At 42.9% G+C, this 16,813-nt stretch overlaps 1 protein-coding gene across 1 annotated transcript in view; it reads left to right on the forward strand.

Annotated features, from left to right (window-relative positions):
- tox3 (TOX high mobility group box family member 3) overlaps nucleotides 1–15,681 on the forward strand; it is a 40,513-nt gene extending 24,832 nt beyond the window's left edge. Inside the window, exons 3-7 of the mRNA XM_070969923.1 lie at nucleotides 5,216–5,467; nucleotides 11,756–12,019; nucleotides 12,133–12,363; nucleotides 12,591–12,671; nucleotides 12,887–15,681. Of these exons, the coding sequence (XP_070826024.1) occupies nucleotides 5,216–5,467; nucleotides 11,756–12,019; nucleotides 12,133–12,363; nucleotides 12,591–12,671; nucleotides 12,887–13,744 (1,686 nt within the window). The 3' untranslated portion in view covers nucleotides 13,745–15,681. The remainder of the gene's footprint in view (nucleotides 1–5,215; nucleotides 5,468–11,755; nucleotides 12,020–12,132; nucleotides 12,364–12,590; nucleotides 12,672–12,886) is intronic.
- Nucleotides 15,682–16,813: the final 1,132 nt, after the last annotated feature.

Here is a 16,813-nt window from a genome sequence, read left to right on the forward strand (position 1 = left end):
CTGCAGCGGGGACCACGCCGACACAAGCTGCTTGGAGAGCGTTCAGCCCCCAGCTGTGAGGGCCCACTGTGGCAGTCAGAGAGAGGAGGGCTGGGCTGGTGGGGGGGGGGGGGGGGGGGGCTCCTCGAAAAAAAAAACAGGGCTACTCATTTGCATTTTATCAAAAGGAACAACTGTTTCCAGTGTTAGGGCACAGATGGTATTGTGCTTAGGAGAGAGAGAGAGAGAGAGAGAGAGAGAGAGAGAGAGAGAGAGAGAGAGAGAGAGAGAGAGAGAGAGAGAGAGAGAGAGAGAGAGAGAGAGAGAGAGAGAGATTCAGCATAGATTGTTATTTTCAAGCGATGGAGTGTCCAGAGTATTATTTGTTGCAACCTGAGCTAAAGGAAGATTAATGTGACTTCCACTTTGAGTTGTGAGGTTTCACACTATCTCCACTGTAATGCTATATTAATCTACTTAATGTGTCTGGCTTGGGCTGAGGATACACTGGGAAAGGAAGTCTACATTATGAGGGCTCTTTGATAAACAGCTAATCTTGACAGCAAGGCTACATTTATGCCACCACATTTGCTTAGCTATTGTTTTCAAATTGAACCAGAGGGTTATTGCATAAAAATATGCATTCACTCCTACATTTCTGTGTGGCCTCTCTCAAATTAGGTCTGGAAGGATTCTAATTAGCGTTGAGTTATTAATTGGACTCATGCAAAAAAAGCCTGTGTAGGAAGCCTGAGTACTGAACACTAACACAACTTACATTTTGCTCGAAAGACAGCATGTACATGTGTTAGCATAGCTTCAGCCTGGTGAAATTTGACTGACAAGTTTTGGCCAGTTTTTTCCAATCAGCTGATTTTAAGTGAGACCATGTAGCTTTTGCAGACAGCTGCCACTGTGTTTTTTGTGTGCTACAAGCATTGCCGCAAATGCTTTAAAGCTAAATATAAACCTGTTTACATTCAGCTACTATTCGTCTGCAAAACACATACTGTATTTTTAAAATTGCACACAGTATACATGTAGTAGTATACAGATTGCTTCTACATTAGAACAACAGAGCTGTGTTTGCTGTTTAGATGGCCAATGTATCATTTACCTTATGCACTTAGAGGATGAGATAAGATGACCTTGGTGTGCCTGGTAAAGCATGCATCCTTGCAGAGAAAGCTTGTCTACTTCCCTCAGGGAAAAGGATACTGTACACAGAGATTGTCTTCCACTCAGATGTATCGCTTTACTTTCCCAATTAAATTAGAGACGTGTAATGAACTATAAATATGTAGAAATGGACTACAAATGATCCAAATTTGAAGTAATGTTGATTAGGGGTGCCATGGTTGATGTTGTCATTTGAGTAGCTGCACTCTGTCTGTCTAGATATTTGAAACCGGATCCTCAATCCTGCCTCTATTGATTCTGAGTCCTATTATATGCAGTAATTGCATGCTGCTGCCTTTAACAGGTCTTGGTTATTGCATCTGTGAATTGCATTACTACGTTTATTGAAGGACTGGGGATATTGCCTGAAAAGCTTTTTCTTGCTCTTTGTCCTCATATTGAAAGAGCTCCATGGCAGCACAGGGATGAAACATTGGAGGGAGAACTTTAGTGATACACATCCCTCTTTGTATGTCTGTGTTTTTCTATTTTAATTATATAAAGCAACATACACTGTTTAACGCACTATTTTGTAGACCCTTTGTGCCCAAGTCACTTTTAGCCATGCTGACAGCGTGGCTCTAGGGATGGCAGTTTTGGTCACCGCTTTGGTCCAGACTGAAATATCTATTGGATGTAAATTTTGTGTAGACATTCATGCTTCCCAGAGGATGAATAGTCATTTCATCAGTCGGACATATGATAATAATATAATATATAATACAGTATAGTACAGTATAGATTGGTCCAGGTTTAAGACTTCCAGTGGACACTGAGGACTGGAGATTTCCCACACACCTGCTCAGGATGCTCATGCTGGGTGCATCATGTCTCTCTGTTACAAGCCCTGCTCTGCCCTCATACCACTGGACCCTGCAAGTGCCAATGGACACACACACGCACACACACACACGTACTCTCTCTCTCTTTCTCACTGTTGTGCTCTCTCTTGCCCACCCTTTAACATGTACATGCCTACACATCCCAAGCCAGCATCTGGCTTGGCACTTGGCTCTGCTGAGCCTTTCAGAACAATTTAAACGGATAATCAAGCTGGTGATGCAAAGAAAGTGGATTGTGCATCTCTTAATCTCCGATCAGAGCCCCCTAAGCTGCTCCTGGTGCAGAATTAGACTGGTTTTATGAGAAATGACACTAGACAGTGTGCAACATTATAAGACTGTGCGTTCCAGTAAAATCTGGCGAGTCTTCCCTGGGGAGAGAGCCTTTTCTTTGCAGACAGCTGACATCTTCCATACCCCCCAAATGAGACACAAACGCCATGTCTCCATTATCACTGCCCCTGGTGCAGATGTTAATTTGTATCATCATTAACAAAGAGGGGCGATGCACACAAGCACAGTCTTTGATACTGATCTTGCCTTGTCTTCTCTAGCCCACAGTCATTTTTCTTCTTCTTCTATCCTCTACTTCCACTCTGTTTAGCAGACACTAAACACTAGCATTCCTGTCCTCCAAGTTCATGTCTGTGTTTTGTTCAACGGTCACAGTCATGCTTGCGCTGCTCGCTTACAAAAGTGGAGCTCAACTCAGCCAACCTTCTTCTTTGACATCCCAAATCTCTAGGTTGGCTCTGTAATTCAGGCCACAGTGCACCAGCCTATAGGATCCAGTGGCCTATATAGTGCTGCCCTGATTTACCTTACACAGTGTAACACCACAGGAAACCTACTTACATCAGCAAACAGCACCCACAGTTGAGCCAGAGAAAAAAAAATATGAGTGATATGTTTCCTTCCTCAAATGCATTCCTGCAAGGGCTTATGTGGATAAATGTGGCCAAAGTATCACAGCCTGTTCAGTGTATCTGACTGTACTGGACAAGGAAAGACCATGACAGGGCTGATACTGCTCTGTCAGAGAGATTATAATAGTGTGCCAGTGTTTTCAGACTGCTGCATGATAGGATACAGATGAGACTGGGGCCACAGATCTCAAGGCTGGTGTGGAGCTTGACCCTGCTTCACAGGAGACACTGAAAAAGATGAAGACCATGATGACAAACAGTCTCCAGTCCTTTCAATGTACTGCTGGAACTCTTTGTCCATGGCTCATGACAGTTTTGCTTTCTATTTTTTATAAACACTCCTGTCCCGTGCTGCTGAACAGGCGTTATTGTGAACTAAGTTCCAGAGGTTTTTGAGTGGACTGAAGCATAATATGACAGCAGAGGACTCAGAGTAAATGGTTCCTCCTGAAGGTGCTTGTGATTTATTCTGCACTCTGCGAGCCAGAGGCCAGGGCTGTGATGAATATGACCTTAGCTCCATCTGAAAGGAGAACTGATTCGCTAGCTGTGAAACAAGCACTGAAAAGTGAAACAGTGGTAGGGAGAAGGAAGAGAGAAAGAAAACGGGGGGATGAAAACTCTATTAGCTGCCTCCGCCACTGGAATTCATCAGTGCTTGTCAAGACAGCTGCCCTGAGTAGGCAATGAATTAGTTTCAAGTGTCTGTGTGCTAAAGCAGGCAAGGGGAACATTAATACTCCCTAATCAAGGGCTGTGATGGCATATTCCCTCCGTTGTCTTCCCTCTGTCATTCTATACCCTACCGGAGACAGAAAGACAGAGCCAAGGAAGACATGCCTGGTTAGCTTTGTTGTTGACCATGGTTAGCTGTGCTGGCAGGACGTGCAGCTCAGGTTTATAGGCCTGAGGTTTGCAGGATTTCACCTCTGTTAGAGTCGGACAAGCCAGGAATGATTTTTACATGAGGCTAAATGCTGTAACGTTGTCACATTTTGTTTAGAGTGATCCAACAAAGACGGTGAGGAAAACCAGCACCCCTTTCAAAGGATACGGGTTTATCTGAAAAAGTGAGGCATGATCATGTCCAGGACTCACAATCCTGTTCAAAATGAAATGCAGGTGTGTGAGGAGGGGAAATCGCCTGCAGGAGACTCATAAGTGCCTGTCGGAGTTGGTATGAATGCCTGTTTACTCCTGTTTTGGCATCCAAGCCAGTTATTTTCATTTTGCCAGGATTGTCTAAAATTTCAAACAGTTGATGAGGTCACAGATTTCAAACAGCGCTTTAAAAGTGACCCAAGGCTGAGACAGAAGTGTTTGAGATCAGCCTGAAGCACTTAAATTTTGTGTTTCCCCGTAGCTTCTTGATGCAGAGCTGAGTTTCAATTCAATGCTGTTCAGCACACCCAGTAATGCTGAGTTTAACCTGATTTTAGCGTCATGCCACTATGCTTTCAAGCGGTATGCCAAGTGCTAGCAGTTAAAATCGTGTCACTTTTAGTAGGAGACCTATGCTTTGAAGAGGTTTTCAGTAACTTTGCAGCAGCAGCAGCAGCAGCAGCAGCAGCGGCAGCCAAGCCCAGCACCTCAGATAGCAAACTGTTTGGCCCCGTGTTCAGCTGCATGTATGTGGACCTGCAGTGTGGTCATTGTGAAGATATAAATATATTGACTTTGCAGAGAGAAGCTTAATGCAATGTGCAGATGAAAACAAGACCCAAGTAGGTGAACAGTCCCATCTCCAAGAAGGCGCATAAGCAAATTAAGTGTGACCAAAAGCTTTAATTCGAAAGGCAGAAGGATTAGGCTGTTTGATGAGCAGATTTAAGGGTGCAGGCAAGGGGAACAAAAAGAAACACTTCTGGCCAAGCGTAATAATCTTTGAAAATGTTCTTTAAACCCATCTCCCTGTGACGTGTATTTTCACTGCACTTCAACCCAACATCTTCCATCCTCAAGATTAAGGGCTTTTATCATGTATCCTCTCTCTCTCATGATTGCTGCTTGATATTTTTGCTTTTGACGTCTTCTTCCACACTCGCCTTCTTCCTTCTTTTTCCTCAAAGTGGACTTAATAGGTTTAGGAAATGTTACATCTTAGTGCACTTACAGACAAGTGTATTACCACTCTACTAAAACACTCCCTCTCTTCAACAAAGTTGTCTGATTTAATCCCTGAAGATTTCCTTCCAGCATGTTAGATAAGGCCCACCTCAGCGAATGCTCATCAGCTGTTTTGTGTTGCTGGATTTCATGATTTTCCTCTTCTTTCCTCCTTCTTTGCAGACTTTCCATACACCCAGCTTGGGAGATGAGGAGTTTGAGATTCCTCCCATTACACCTCCACCTGAGACAGAGTCTGGTCTGGGTCTGTCAGAAGTGGACTCACCTTTCCCAGCAATGCCAGAGCCCCCAGTTCCACACAGGGGTCCCTTAATCCCTCAGTTCCCCCCTCAGAGCCTGGACCTGCCCTCTATTACCATCTCACGCAACATGATGGACCAGGAAGGGATGTCTCTCAACAACGGCCAGCCTGTGGTGAGCACTGCTATGCATATACACTCGAGTAAATCAAGACGTCTATTTATTTTCTGCAACCAGAGATATGTTATCCTCATTTGTGAACACACTCAAATCCTGCACGAGTGCTGCTCCAGTAGGTGTCTTGTAGCTTGTAGCTGCTTCTCCAGATGGTGGTTTTGACAGTGAATCCAAACCAAAAGTCACCATTTATGAATATATACAACTGGAGAGCCCTGATATCAGAAGAATACAGTCCTTAAATGAGCCCTTTCACTGTCACCTTCACAGTTTTTGTGCGCCTCCTGTTGTCAGTGCATCTGGCACAGCATCTGGCCTTGTTTACAGCACAGGAGGTATATGATCACATTGAGTAAATGTCATGATATTCTGTTACGTACTGTGAGGGTGTTTTTAAGAGCACACAGAAATCGTGGACGGTCCCCCTCTGTAAGGTGAGCAGATGTGAATACATCACAGGTGTTAGAGTACAAAGCATATTCAGGCCCAGAAGGACAGTGAAAATGGGACCCAAAAGTGCCACAGTTTCACATGCTCATATTTAATTCATGTTGCCTCCAGAAGCCTTTTTTTGTGCTCTAAATGCTGAGGCATGCTCCTGGCCAATGTCAAACGAGGTCTGCAGAAAAGATGCACGCTTTGTTTGGAGTTTCGGATCAGCTTTGTCTCTGTGTTGTAGAGAATTACCCTCAAAGACAGGACTGGGTGAATGCATGTTTAGCTTAGCCCTCCTTTTCTGAGATGCGAATGGTCAAACACGCAACGGCAGACAAAGTAATCACTCTCTTTATGTTGATACTGTTATGTGTTGTAGATTGTAAGATCGTTGTCTTGGGGTGGAAAGGCATTTTCAAATGCCACAATCATAGAAGCATTGAGGAGGAAAAATGGAAATGTCACTGAGTTGTCTTACAGACCTATTACAAAAATGGAAGATTCATTTAGGAGAAAAGACATGAAAGGACAAAGGCAGAGCAGAGAGATGATGATGTTGATGCTGAATTTTGCTTTGTGAACCACAAAACACACTGCGAGGAGGTGCTATGATCATTATAACTGTGGGAATAAATGAAATGTGTTTTAGACCCCCCGCACCCCTCCACCCCCTTCTCTCCAACACATTTGTTGAATCACACTGATATTACAGATATTTATTTACATTCCATATGAGAAGGGGGCTATAAAATTTTACAGCTCTTTTTCCTGCTTCCACGCTTCTGGCATGTAAAATAATTGCAGCTTTTAAAATATCTCTGCCGCATATAGTAAGTGAGCCCCAGAAGGCTTTTGCCTAAAGAATTTTCATTTCATGGTCAGTTAAGCTTTCTACATCTGGAAGAAACGGAACCTTGACACAATTACATTCCTGACTGTTCTCACGACTTGCTGGAGGATTAGATTTGATTCTCAAACATTATTCCTCTTTAACACCATTTGCATGGCTCATGTCTCTGATTGTGCGGAGACTCTATTAAAAACTGAGGGGAGAATGTGGGTTTCTGCTCCCTGCCTCGTGGCATTGTCGTCGGCACACTACTCACTCGTTATCAGTCATCACACATTGTACCGCAGGAAAGCTCGTGGTGGCCCTTCATTTTTTTCTGTAAATGGGATTGATCTCCAGAAGTCTTGCGCCTATAGACATTCTATTCATCTGTGGCTTTAGATGAACGCAACTTTTAAATGAGATAAGTAACAGTGTTGTTCACAGCGCTTTCTCTATACAGACACAATGATTTACGAAGGCCCTAAGAGAGGTGTTTTGTCATTTTGTCACTACACTGATAAAGGAATGACAACCTTATATACATGATTACATTCTCTGTTATTTGTTATGGCTGCAGGGGCAAACAAATAAACCGTGCACTATTGCAATTACATTTTTCATCAAGCCACCATGCTCATATTTCCCAAACACTCGTCTTGGTTTTCTTTTCTGTGTACGAGCTTACTGGTGGAGAATATTTAGTGCGTGTGAAAGCCTGTCTCTTATCAGAACTTAATGAGAAACCAAACCAGTGAATATACCTGGGCTATTTTCAAAAGCTTCTTCCATGTCATTGCATTGCCAAGTGTTCTGCTAATTCCTCTCCCCATAATGTTCAGCGTATGTCTTGCAAATTGGCCACAGATGCCAGGCTTCTACAAAGAGAAATACATTTTCTCAGCTGCAATGTGCCTGGCAAGCCCTGAATCTGAAGTCATTATTTATTTAATCTGCTCTCCTAACAAGCTTCTGACTCTCATTTTTGTCTCCCAGCATGTGTCCTCCTGATTTGTGATTGAATCTCAATAGTGCCAAATAGTACTGGAGTTAGAGCTGCCAGTATTGCTTTATTCACAATTTCTTCTCGATTTTCTCCCTGCCGCACAGCGAGGGTCTCTGGGTTCTATTTCAAAAAACACCTGGTGCCTTCACCACATTTTACGTTTTTTTTTTCTTTTTTCTTTTTCTCTTTCTCTTTTTCGACACATGTAAGCATGTACTGAAATGTCCTCCACGATTGGATTCGAAACCTGCACGAGTCAACTACTTGTATTGGATGTTAAAATCAATATGTGGGAGATATGAGCCTTGCTGTCCTATCGCATTTAGCCCTACATGGTGATGCATTATATATTTTTCATTACCAAGTAGCTGTTTCATATGCCATTAGCTTTACAGCAGCAAAGGCATGCTAATATCAAATACAGAATAGTGCATTTTGACCACATGCATCATGCAAGATGAAAGTGAGGCTGAAAAACCCATTTGTAGTTTGTTGTTCACATGGTTTGATATGCCTTGATGTTGTGTAGATTGCCATTGAGTATAATACCCTCAGCTCTGACTGGTCAAAAACCACAATATCCAGAATTAAATGGAAAATGTGAGCACTGTTGCAGAAAGCATGTTTTTCTACACTTCCCTCTTATCTCCCTTCCAAGCCAAGAAACACTGACATGAGTTGTACATCAATTTAAGAGAGTGGATTTTTTTCCGCTCCGTTTCTTTTTTCTTTTCTCCCTCGACAGACAGCTATTGTGACATATTGGGTCAGTCAGAAATGAAAGATATTCATGCAGGCATGCAATACTTGTAATGAAGTCTCAGCTTGACCTTCTGCATGATTGATTCTGTAATTTACTTTTCTCAGGCAGCTCTCAAAATGAAATGATGTCATGTTGGCCAAGTTTTAAATACCCATAATGCACCAGGAGAAATGCTGGAAAGGGGTATGGGTCAGTGGCTGCACCGGACCAAGGGGAGGGAATCTACTGGCCTCACAGTCTGAGGGGGGCTGGGGGAGAATGGGGGAAAACGCGGGAGAGGGAGAGAGATTTGTTTTTAAGTAGGGGTTAGAGGTTGGGAAGATAGATAGGCTGAGTTTGCACACCACAGAGAGAGAGAATGACAGAGAAGTGTGTTTGACTGAGACAGGGCAGGGGAAAGAAAAACAATTTATCTTCATGCTATTATAGCTTTTACTGGCATTCAAAATTCCATTTTTCTCATTTGGCTTAAGCACAGACTTCAGCAGGTTGCTGAAAATGGAGGAAAAAAAATAAAATGATGTAGCCGTTTAGAAGCCGAGTAAAGGAATATGTGCAGAGCACTGATAAACTATCTTTAATAGGACTGACCTTTCATGCTGGCGAAAGTTACTGGGGGATTCATCCTTATAATTACCATATAGATGATTTTACCCCTCTCCTTCCATGGAACATTTCCAAGAGCTCTGGCATTGATTGAATGGAAATTGAACTTGTTAACATTCTTTTCAGCCTGTTACAGCTCAGTACATGGTGCCACTGTTCATACATTCTCTCCAAATTCTGATTTCCAGTATCTTTAAGAACAGACTGGAGCCAGCTTTCATTAACATCACTGCTGAGATTTTTATCACTCGGTGAATGCGTTATGTTGCATTTTGAGTCCAGCTGCTGTGTTTATTGGCCTGCGTTTATTGTGGAAAGGGTTTCACAACATTGTCAATAGTGTTTTTTTTTTTTTTTCTCCTAGTTTTCAGCATGCTCTGTGTGGAGTGTTTACTGTGTTAAGTGTGGATGAGGCCAGCAATAAAGTACAAAACAAGCTATTTTTTTCTTCTTTTTGCAGCATATTGTTGACAGCATCATGTTGTTGCCACCTTTTTCAGCTTTCACATTAAAAGCAGCACAATGGGGAATATTACAACATGAATTTACATAAAAAAAAAACAAAAAAAAACTTTATTGATCAGCTCGGTGGTGTATGACATATAAACACAGAGACCGCACACCTAGACACACAGACCTCACCAAGAAGGGCACATCTGGCCACCGTGTACTCAAGATAAGGACTTATTTGCAGATTTACGATGACTATCAAAATATCTAGTTAGATGTCTGCTGTGACTGCTGACAATACTGCAATCAAAATGCAAATGCGAAGGCAGGGGGACATAAATAAACACCCTTGCACCAGATTCATATTCACAATCAAGGCAACTGTTACTTAAGATGATTTCTTTCATTAGCTGTTATCTTTTCATTCAAATCAAACGTGCTAGTGGTGGTGTTTCACTGGTGTATCTGTCACTGCTCTTTTGGGGGAATGGCTGCAGCTCCAGTTATTGCTATAATATGTGAGAAAATACGACATTTAGAAGACTGTTGAACGCGATATAATCAAGTGTTTAACTGCAGTCATCAGTGCATATTTTTTTCAAATGCACAACATCCAAAGGCCATTTAGAAGACATCACCATATTCCAAACAAATGGTAGAATGGGCCATTGCTCTAAGTCAAGACTGCATCATTGGGATTGGGCGAAAGTGTTATTATACAGATGGCCACGACTAATGAGCTCAGTGTGTGTGTCTTTGATGTTCACAGCGAGCAGAGAGCAAACTGCGAGCCATCGTGTTCTCGGTGATGAAGATGACAATAGTACTTGGAACATGGCGGGTTACAGATATGTAAATCACAGTCATTTGGTCACTGGCTTGTTTATTACAGCTTGTATTTGTGAAAAAAACGAAAGCTCCCATATTTGAAGAATCACAACAATATGTCTTCAATCTCCCTCACCTTTGCAGAATCTTCCTCGCACTTGTAAATATAAATCTGCTCGCACTTCATAGATTGTATTTATGATTAGCAGTAGACATGGCATATGAGAAAGAAATGGATTGTAGAACCAATATGTGCCCGTCTGAAATGGTGTTACAATATTGTTTTTGAAGGCGCACATTCATAAGGTTCTTTCAATAAAGCCAGGTGTGTGGGTTTATGATGTGTTGATGTTGGGAGAGATTGGGTTTGTGCTGCTGAATACCAGATGTATGTACCCAGGGAGAACAAATCACCTTTTCTGTTGTGTTCACGTCCCTTCCTCTGTTCCATGTCAGCTCTGCTGGCTGTCTGATCAGTCTTCCCTCTGGGGAGCTGGCAGTCCTTGTAATTTCATCCTCACCACAATCAATGCAAACATGTTGCCCGCACCTTTTCTGAGACTCTTTCACAAATCAAATGTTTTACGAGGAAAAAAGTGAAAGAGATGAAAATGTTATTACATTATACCCTGGATGGCAGAAGGGAGGGGACCTGTCCAAAGCTCGTAAGCTTCATACCTTCAGTCAGTTGATTTATAGAGCTGGTTATATAGAAGTTTTTTTTTTTCCACTATTTGACAGTCAAACATGATCTATGAAAGGTGCCTCTTTCACAGCGCTATAACCTTAAAGTAACGTTACACTAAAGCATGTAGGCTTGTGGCCACCTCAAGCTAAACTGACATGTTGCTGCATGCACGTGATTCAAACAGTCTTTTTATTGTGGCATTTGAAGTATTGTACCACAGCATGGGGAACTGAGTCCACTGCTCCCCTCCAGGGACCAGGCAGTCAAAAGCTGTCTCACAGATTTCCATACAATAGAGTTTTGAAACGAATCAACTGAGCTGTGTAGCCATCTATTACTGGCTTATAAAGTTGGCTCCTTGGGTGTCAAGATAATTCATCATGGCCAGAGAGACATTTAAGACGCAGGGCATTGTGACACGCGATCTGCCACATAACAATCCGCAGAATCCAATGACCTGATTCCTTCCCTGGTGAAGAGATACAGCTTTTTGAGCTTCGTGTACTGGGCAGTAGGACGTCTTAGTGAGTGTGGAGATATCTTTGAGCTAGACAAATGAGGTGCAAGTCCATGCAGACAGAACCTCAAGGGAAGTGTGAAAGATGATGGCAAGGGATCAATAAAATATTACATTTGATTATTATTTTGTGACAAGCCCCCCTTTGCTTGTCCCTTTACAGAATGTTGGACCAGGCCATCTTCGCCAGTACCCACCCAACCCAGCCATGGTGATGAAGTCCATCATCAACATGAACAGTCCCAATGGGATGCTATCACGGAATCAGCTGACCACCATCAATCAATCCCAACTCAACGCACAACTGAGCTTAAATATGGCAGGACCCAACATCACCCATACTTCTCCATCGCCGCCTGCCAGCAAGTCTGCCACGCCGTCTCCCTCCAGCTCCATCAACGAAGACGACCAGGACGAAGGCAACAGGGTGAGCAAAGTTAGAAATCATTCCTATGACTGTATTAAATGGTAACTGCTTGGAATTACGAGGTTGATGTTAAAGATATTTTTGTACTTTATTAATGATTGTGATCATTGCAGGTCATTGGGGAGAAGCGACCAGCCCCCATAGATCCCACAAAGAAGCCCAAGACTCCTAAGAAGAAGAAGAAGAAGGATCCCAATGAGCCACAGAAGCCAGTCTCTGCCTATGCCCTGTTCTTCAGAGACACGCAGGCTGCTATTAAGGGTCAGAATCCTAACGCCACCTTTGGAGAGGTGTCCAAGATTGTGGCCTCCATGTGGGACGGCCTGGGAGAGGAGCAAAAGCAGGTACTGCAAAGTTTGATTATTCAGGCTGGCCAAATGTATCATCTGGAGTAGTTAAATGAGTTACAGGAAGTTAAATCATCAGAGATCCAGACTTAGGTGAGAAAGAAATGTATATACAGTGTGTGATCTGTGTAATGCACTCCAGAATGTCTTAGGTAATGAGAATCATCTCTAATTAAAATAGAAGCTTTATTTGTCCATTCACACGTACCTTTGTGTCATCACAGGTATACAAAAGCAAAACAGAAGCTGCCAAGAAAGAGTATTTAAAAGCCCTCGCTGCATACCGTGCTAGCCTGGTTTCCAAGGTGAGAAACGGTTCCTTCTTTTCGCCTGACAAATGTGTGAATTTGCCTGAAAAGTGAATTCAGTTTTTCAGATTTCCTTGTATTGCATTGTGCACTGCGAGGCTGTAGAAGACTCTTTTTCAAGTGAAGCAGTTTGAGGTCTAGAAACTATACAGTGTACTATAGACAGAAAAAAACTGGCTTTGTTGATGAGTTTTGATTTACTTTCCATCCAGGCTGCAGCAGAATCAGCTGAGGCTCAGACTATCCGCTCAGTACAGCAGACTCTGGCCTCCACCAGCCTGTCCCCAGGCCTGGTGCTTCCTTCACCCCTCAACCAGCACCCCTCAATGTCATCAGCTTCCCAGGCCCTCCAACAAGTCCTACCACGGGCCATTGCCCCAAAACCTCTGCAGATGAGACTAGGGGGCAGTCAGATTGTGACCTCCGTTACAGTCTCCCACCAAAACATGTCCTCCGGGATGCCACCGCAGATGCTCAGCCAGATGGGTGCCGGAGGGTCCATGGTGGCGGGTGCCCAGTCCACAGCGGTGTCTCAGATGAGCCCACCCATGCAACCGGTGCAGCAGCATGCGATGCAGCAGCTCCAGCAGCAGCAGCAGCAGCAGCAGATGCAGCAGCACCTCCAGAACCATCAGATGCAGCAGCAGCAGATGCATCACCAGCAGATCCAGCAGCAGATGCAGCATCAGCATTTCCAACACCACCTTCAGCAACAGCTGCAGCAGCACCACATGCAGCAGCAGCAGCAGCAGCACCAACACCAACAACAACAACAACAACAGCAGCAGCAGCAGCAACAGCAGATGCAGATGCAGCACATGCAGTTGCAGCATCAGCTGCATCAGCAGCAGATTCAACATCTCCAGCAGCAGCAGCAGCAGCAGCAACAACAACAGCAGCAGCAACAGCACCAGTCCCAGTGTTCCCCACCCCAGCACTCTCCTGGTACACCCCATTCAGTGGGAGGCTCTGCATCACTTGGCAGCCCCCAGCCAGCCCCACAGCAGCAACCACACCCCTCCCAAATCCAGGCCCATGCCCAGGTCCTGTCCCAGGTCAGCATTTACTGAGCCAAAAGGAATCCTATCTCAAAGAACAGGAATAGAATAAAAGCATCATTCCACGTTGCTTTTCTAAGTTGCACTTAAGAAGTGTTTAAGATTTAGAATGTTATACAAAGAACTTGTCCATTGTTTTAGACAGATATGCACACGCGTGTACAGGGGGAATCCATGTTAACTGCGTTATCTCTGTCTTAGGCTCAGCTACGACAGAAGCCTGTTAGGGCGAGTGCCCAGCGATTGTTTATTTGTTTGTTTGTGAGTTCTTTCAGTTGTCAATTTAAACTGACTGGGCACACAATATGTTGAAAGACGTGTGTCTTTCACTGTTTTATTTAACAATAAAGCTTTATTTATGAGACCTGAGTTGTCAGTTCAGCGCAGCACAAGGACGTTTTGAATGCGTTTCAGCAAAATGATTTCGATCAGCTCTTGCCTGGACTGAATGACTCACAGGATCCTTGCTGGAAACCAGTAACCCACACATCAGTCTTTGTTCCCACACTGGCCAGTATATAGCGAGACTTTCTTTGCTCCAACCTTTCTCTTTCACCCATCATTCTCGCAGATGTAACTGTTCAACAACTGTTCAATGTGCAGGAAATGGTTGATCATATCATCACATGGTGGATGCCCAGTGATATATGAACATATGAAGACCATGTCATAAATGCAGGCAATGTCTTGAAGAATAAGGAGAAGTGAAAATAAAGGGTCTTTGGACATATCTCTGGATGAATAAACAGACTGAGAGAGAAACTGCCATAAATCATTTAAGTCATCACATCGTCAAACTGTAGCTGTAATCTGCTGTACATGTTTTGTAGAGTGGGGAGACCTCCTTTATCCAGTAATCGACCCCCCCAGATGATTTGCCCAAAAGCGTGTAACTGGCACCCCCCCCCCAAAAAAAAAATCTTCGTTAATCTATTTGTTCTTACTTCAGATGTTTAACAATTAAATTATGTTTTTATTTTGTGTAACAAAGGGGATATTTTATGGTAAATACAAATTTCCGGATCAAGGCAGATGGTTTGGGGATTGATGTATTTTTATTCTGCTCCTTGATACCGTCATTGTTTTAAAAAGGAAAAAGAAAACTAGCAGAGCCAGTTTGTTGCACTGCCAAAGCCAACTGAAAAGGCATCGGAGGTATTTTTGCCAGCTGTACAGAAGTCCCTGGAAAAAAAAGCAAATGTTGTAAATTTTTCATATCACCTGTTGTAAAGTTTTAATATGTGAGGCTTTAATTAAAACATTGTTAAACGACCTGTGGATTGCTATATCACATAGTGCATTTCTGCTCTTTTATACTTTTTTATGAGTTACAATAGCAGCAATTAATTTTGTTTGTATTTTGCTTACAAATCAACTGCTTTTGAAAACTGTCCATAGAATAAATGCATATCGGTATGGAGTTCTTGAAAAGTTGTTTTCAGCTCACAATAGGAAAAGTAATTTAATGTTTGCGTTTGTGCTCGGCCATGAAGACGAATCCAGAGACATTCCATCACTAATATGATAGTAGCCATAATTTTGTATGAAGTACAATATATTTCTTTGTGTCTCTGTTCAAAATTAAACTATCAATCATAAATATTTATTTGAAGGAATCAGTTTATTTCAAAAGTTCCATTAGCCATAATTCCTCGGAGGTATTTCTTCACGTCTCCTTGTTAGCTGAATGGACACACTGACACGTGTTCATAGCACACGGTTCTTTATGAGAAAAACAAATTTGTATGTTTTCTATGGAATAATTCTATAAGAGGAAAAAATACACTGCAGGGTTATATGAGCATTCATGTTGGCATTATTATAGTGTGTGCTGTTTCTCAGTGATTTGAATGGAAGTCCATTGTAACTGTGTGTAAAAACAGTGTTGATACTGGACAAGGTCAGCATGTAACTGGTACTTGTCTCAATAACAGTCCCCTTCTCACACACTGGTGCATTGGATTCTGCCTCTTTCTTACTCCCTTCAAAATCGCTTCATTTCCAAGACATCCCCAGGGGTTTGCTGAGCTCCCTTGAATAATATGGTGAGCGGGGGAGGGAAGGCAGGCAAACAATAATTATCATATCTTCACAATAGCCAGTGACTGCACTGGTCCAGAGAAGGGCCTTTTTTATTTCAAAGGCAGCTGAGACATTTGAAACACGATTTAATGTTTGTTACAAATTAGAGCGAGAAGCTGCTCCCGTGCTTCTGTGATAGCAGCCTGATAGAATTTTCAAATTTTGGTTAGTTTTCAATTAGTTAGTTTTAGGAGAGCGTTTGTAATTTGGGCCGAGGCCCCGCCGTCGCTGCTGCTGCGGTGATCAGCTCTTCAGCTCGGAACGGAAACGATGCCCATTTCTCTGCTGTGATTAATTGCAGCATCTGTCCTGTCAGAAGCCCGAGTGAAGAGGTCTGCAGCAAAACTGCGAATAAGCGCTGGCAACAGTCTTAAAGTGCTTATGATGAAATGAAAATTAAAAACAGCAAGTGCCGTGCATGACCTGAATCTTAACGCAGGGGGAGAGGAGGGGAATGTGAGAGCGGGTGTCCATGGATACCAAACACATGCTTTAAAAACACACAGTAATGAGGCTCTGGGAAATCGCCGTTATTATTCTGAACAGATTCACAGCGGAGCCCATTAATAATGCATGGAGCTCCTTGTTATTCCATAACCCCTCAGTACTGCGGTCACTGTGTGTACAAATATCTCACAGCCAGGGTTGGAGTTATGGGACTCTGCAATAAAAAGGTTACAGATATTTTCAAAACACTGCTAGACACACACACACACACACACACACACACACACACACACACACACACTCACACACACACATGCAATTTACAAGGATAATACACTGCTCCTCCTATAATGGGAATTGGTTTAATTTGAATAGGTGAATAAATCATATTCACCTGCTTTATGCTGGAGATAAATATTTGTTTTCAGAGTGCGGTATGATGCAATCATAAAGGCATGAAGCAATCAATGTCAGCCACTCTTCTGTCTTTCTGTCCTCGTCATTAGCTAACGCTGATGACATGCATGAAGGGCACTGAGACATTAATATGTC

This window comes from Chaetodon trifascialis, chromosome 1 (assembly GCF_039877785.1).
Source record: "Chaetodon trifascialis isolate fChaTrf1 chromosome 1, fChaTrf1.hap1, whole genome shotgun sequence".
NCBI classification, from domain to species: Eukaryota; Metazoa; Chordata; class Actinopteri; order Chaetodontiformes; family Chaetodontidae; genus Chaetodon; species Chaetodon trifascialis.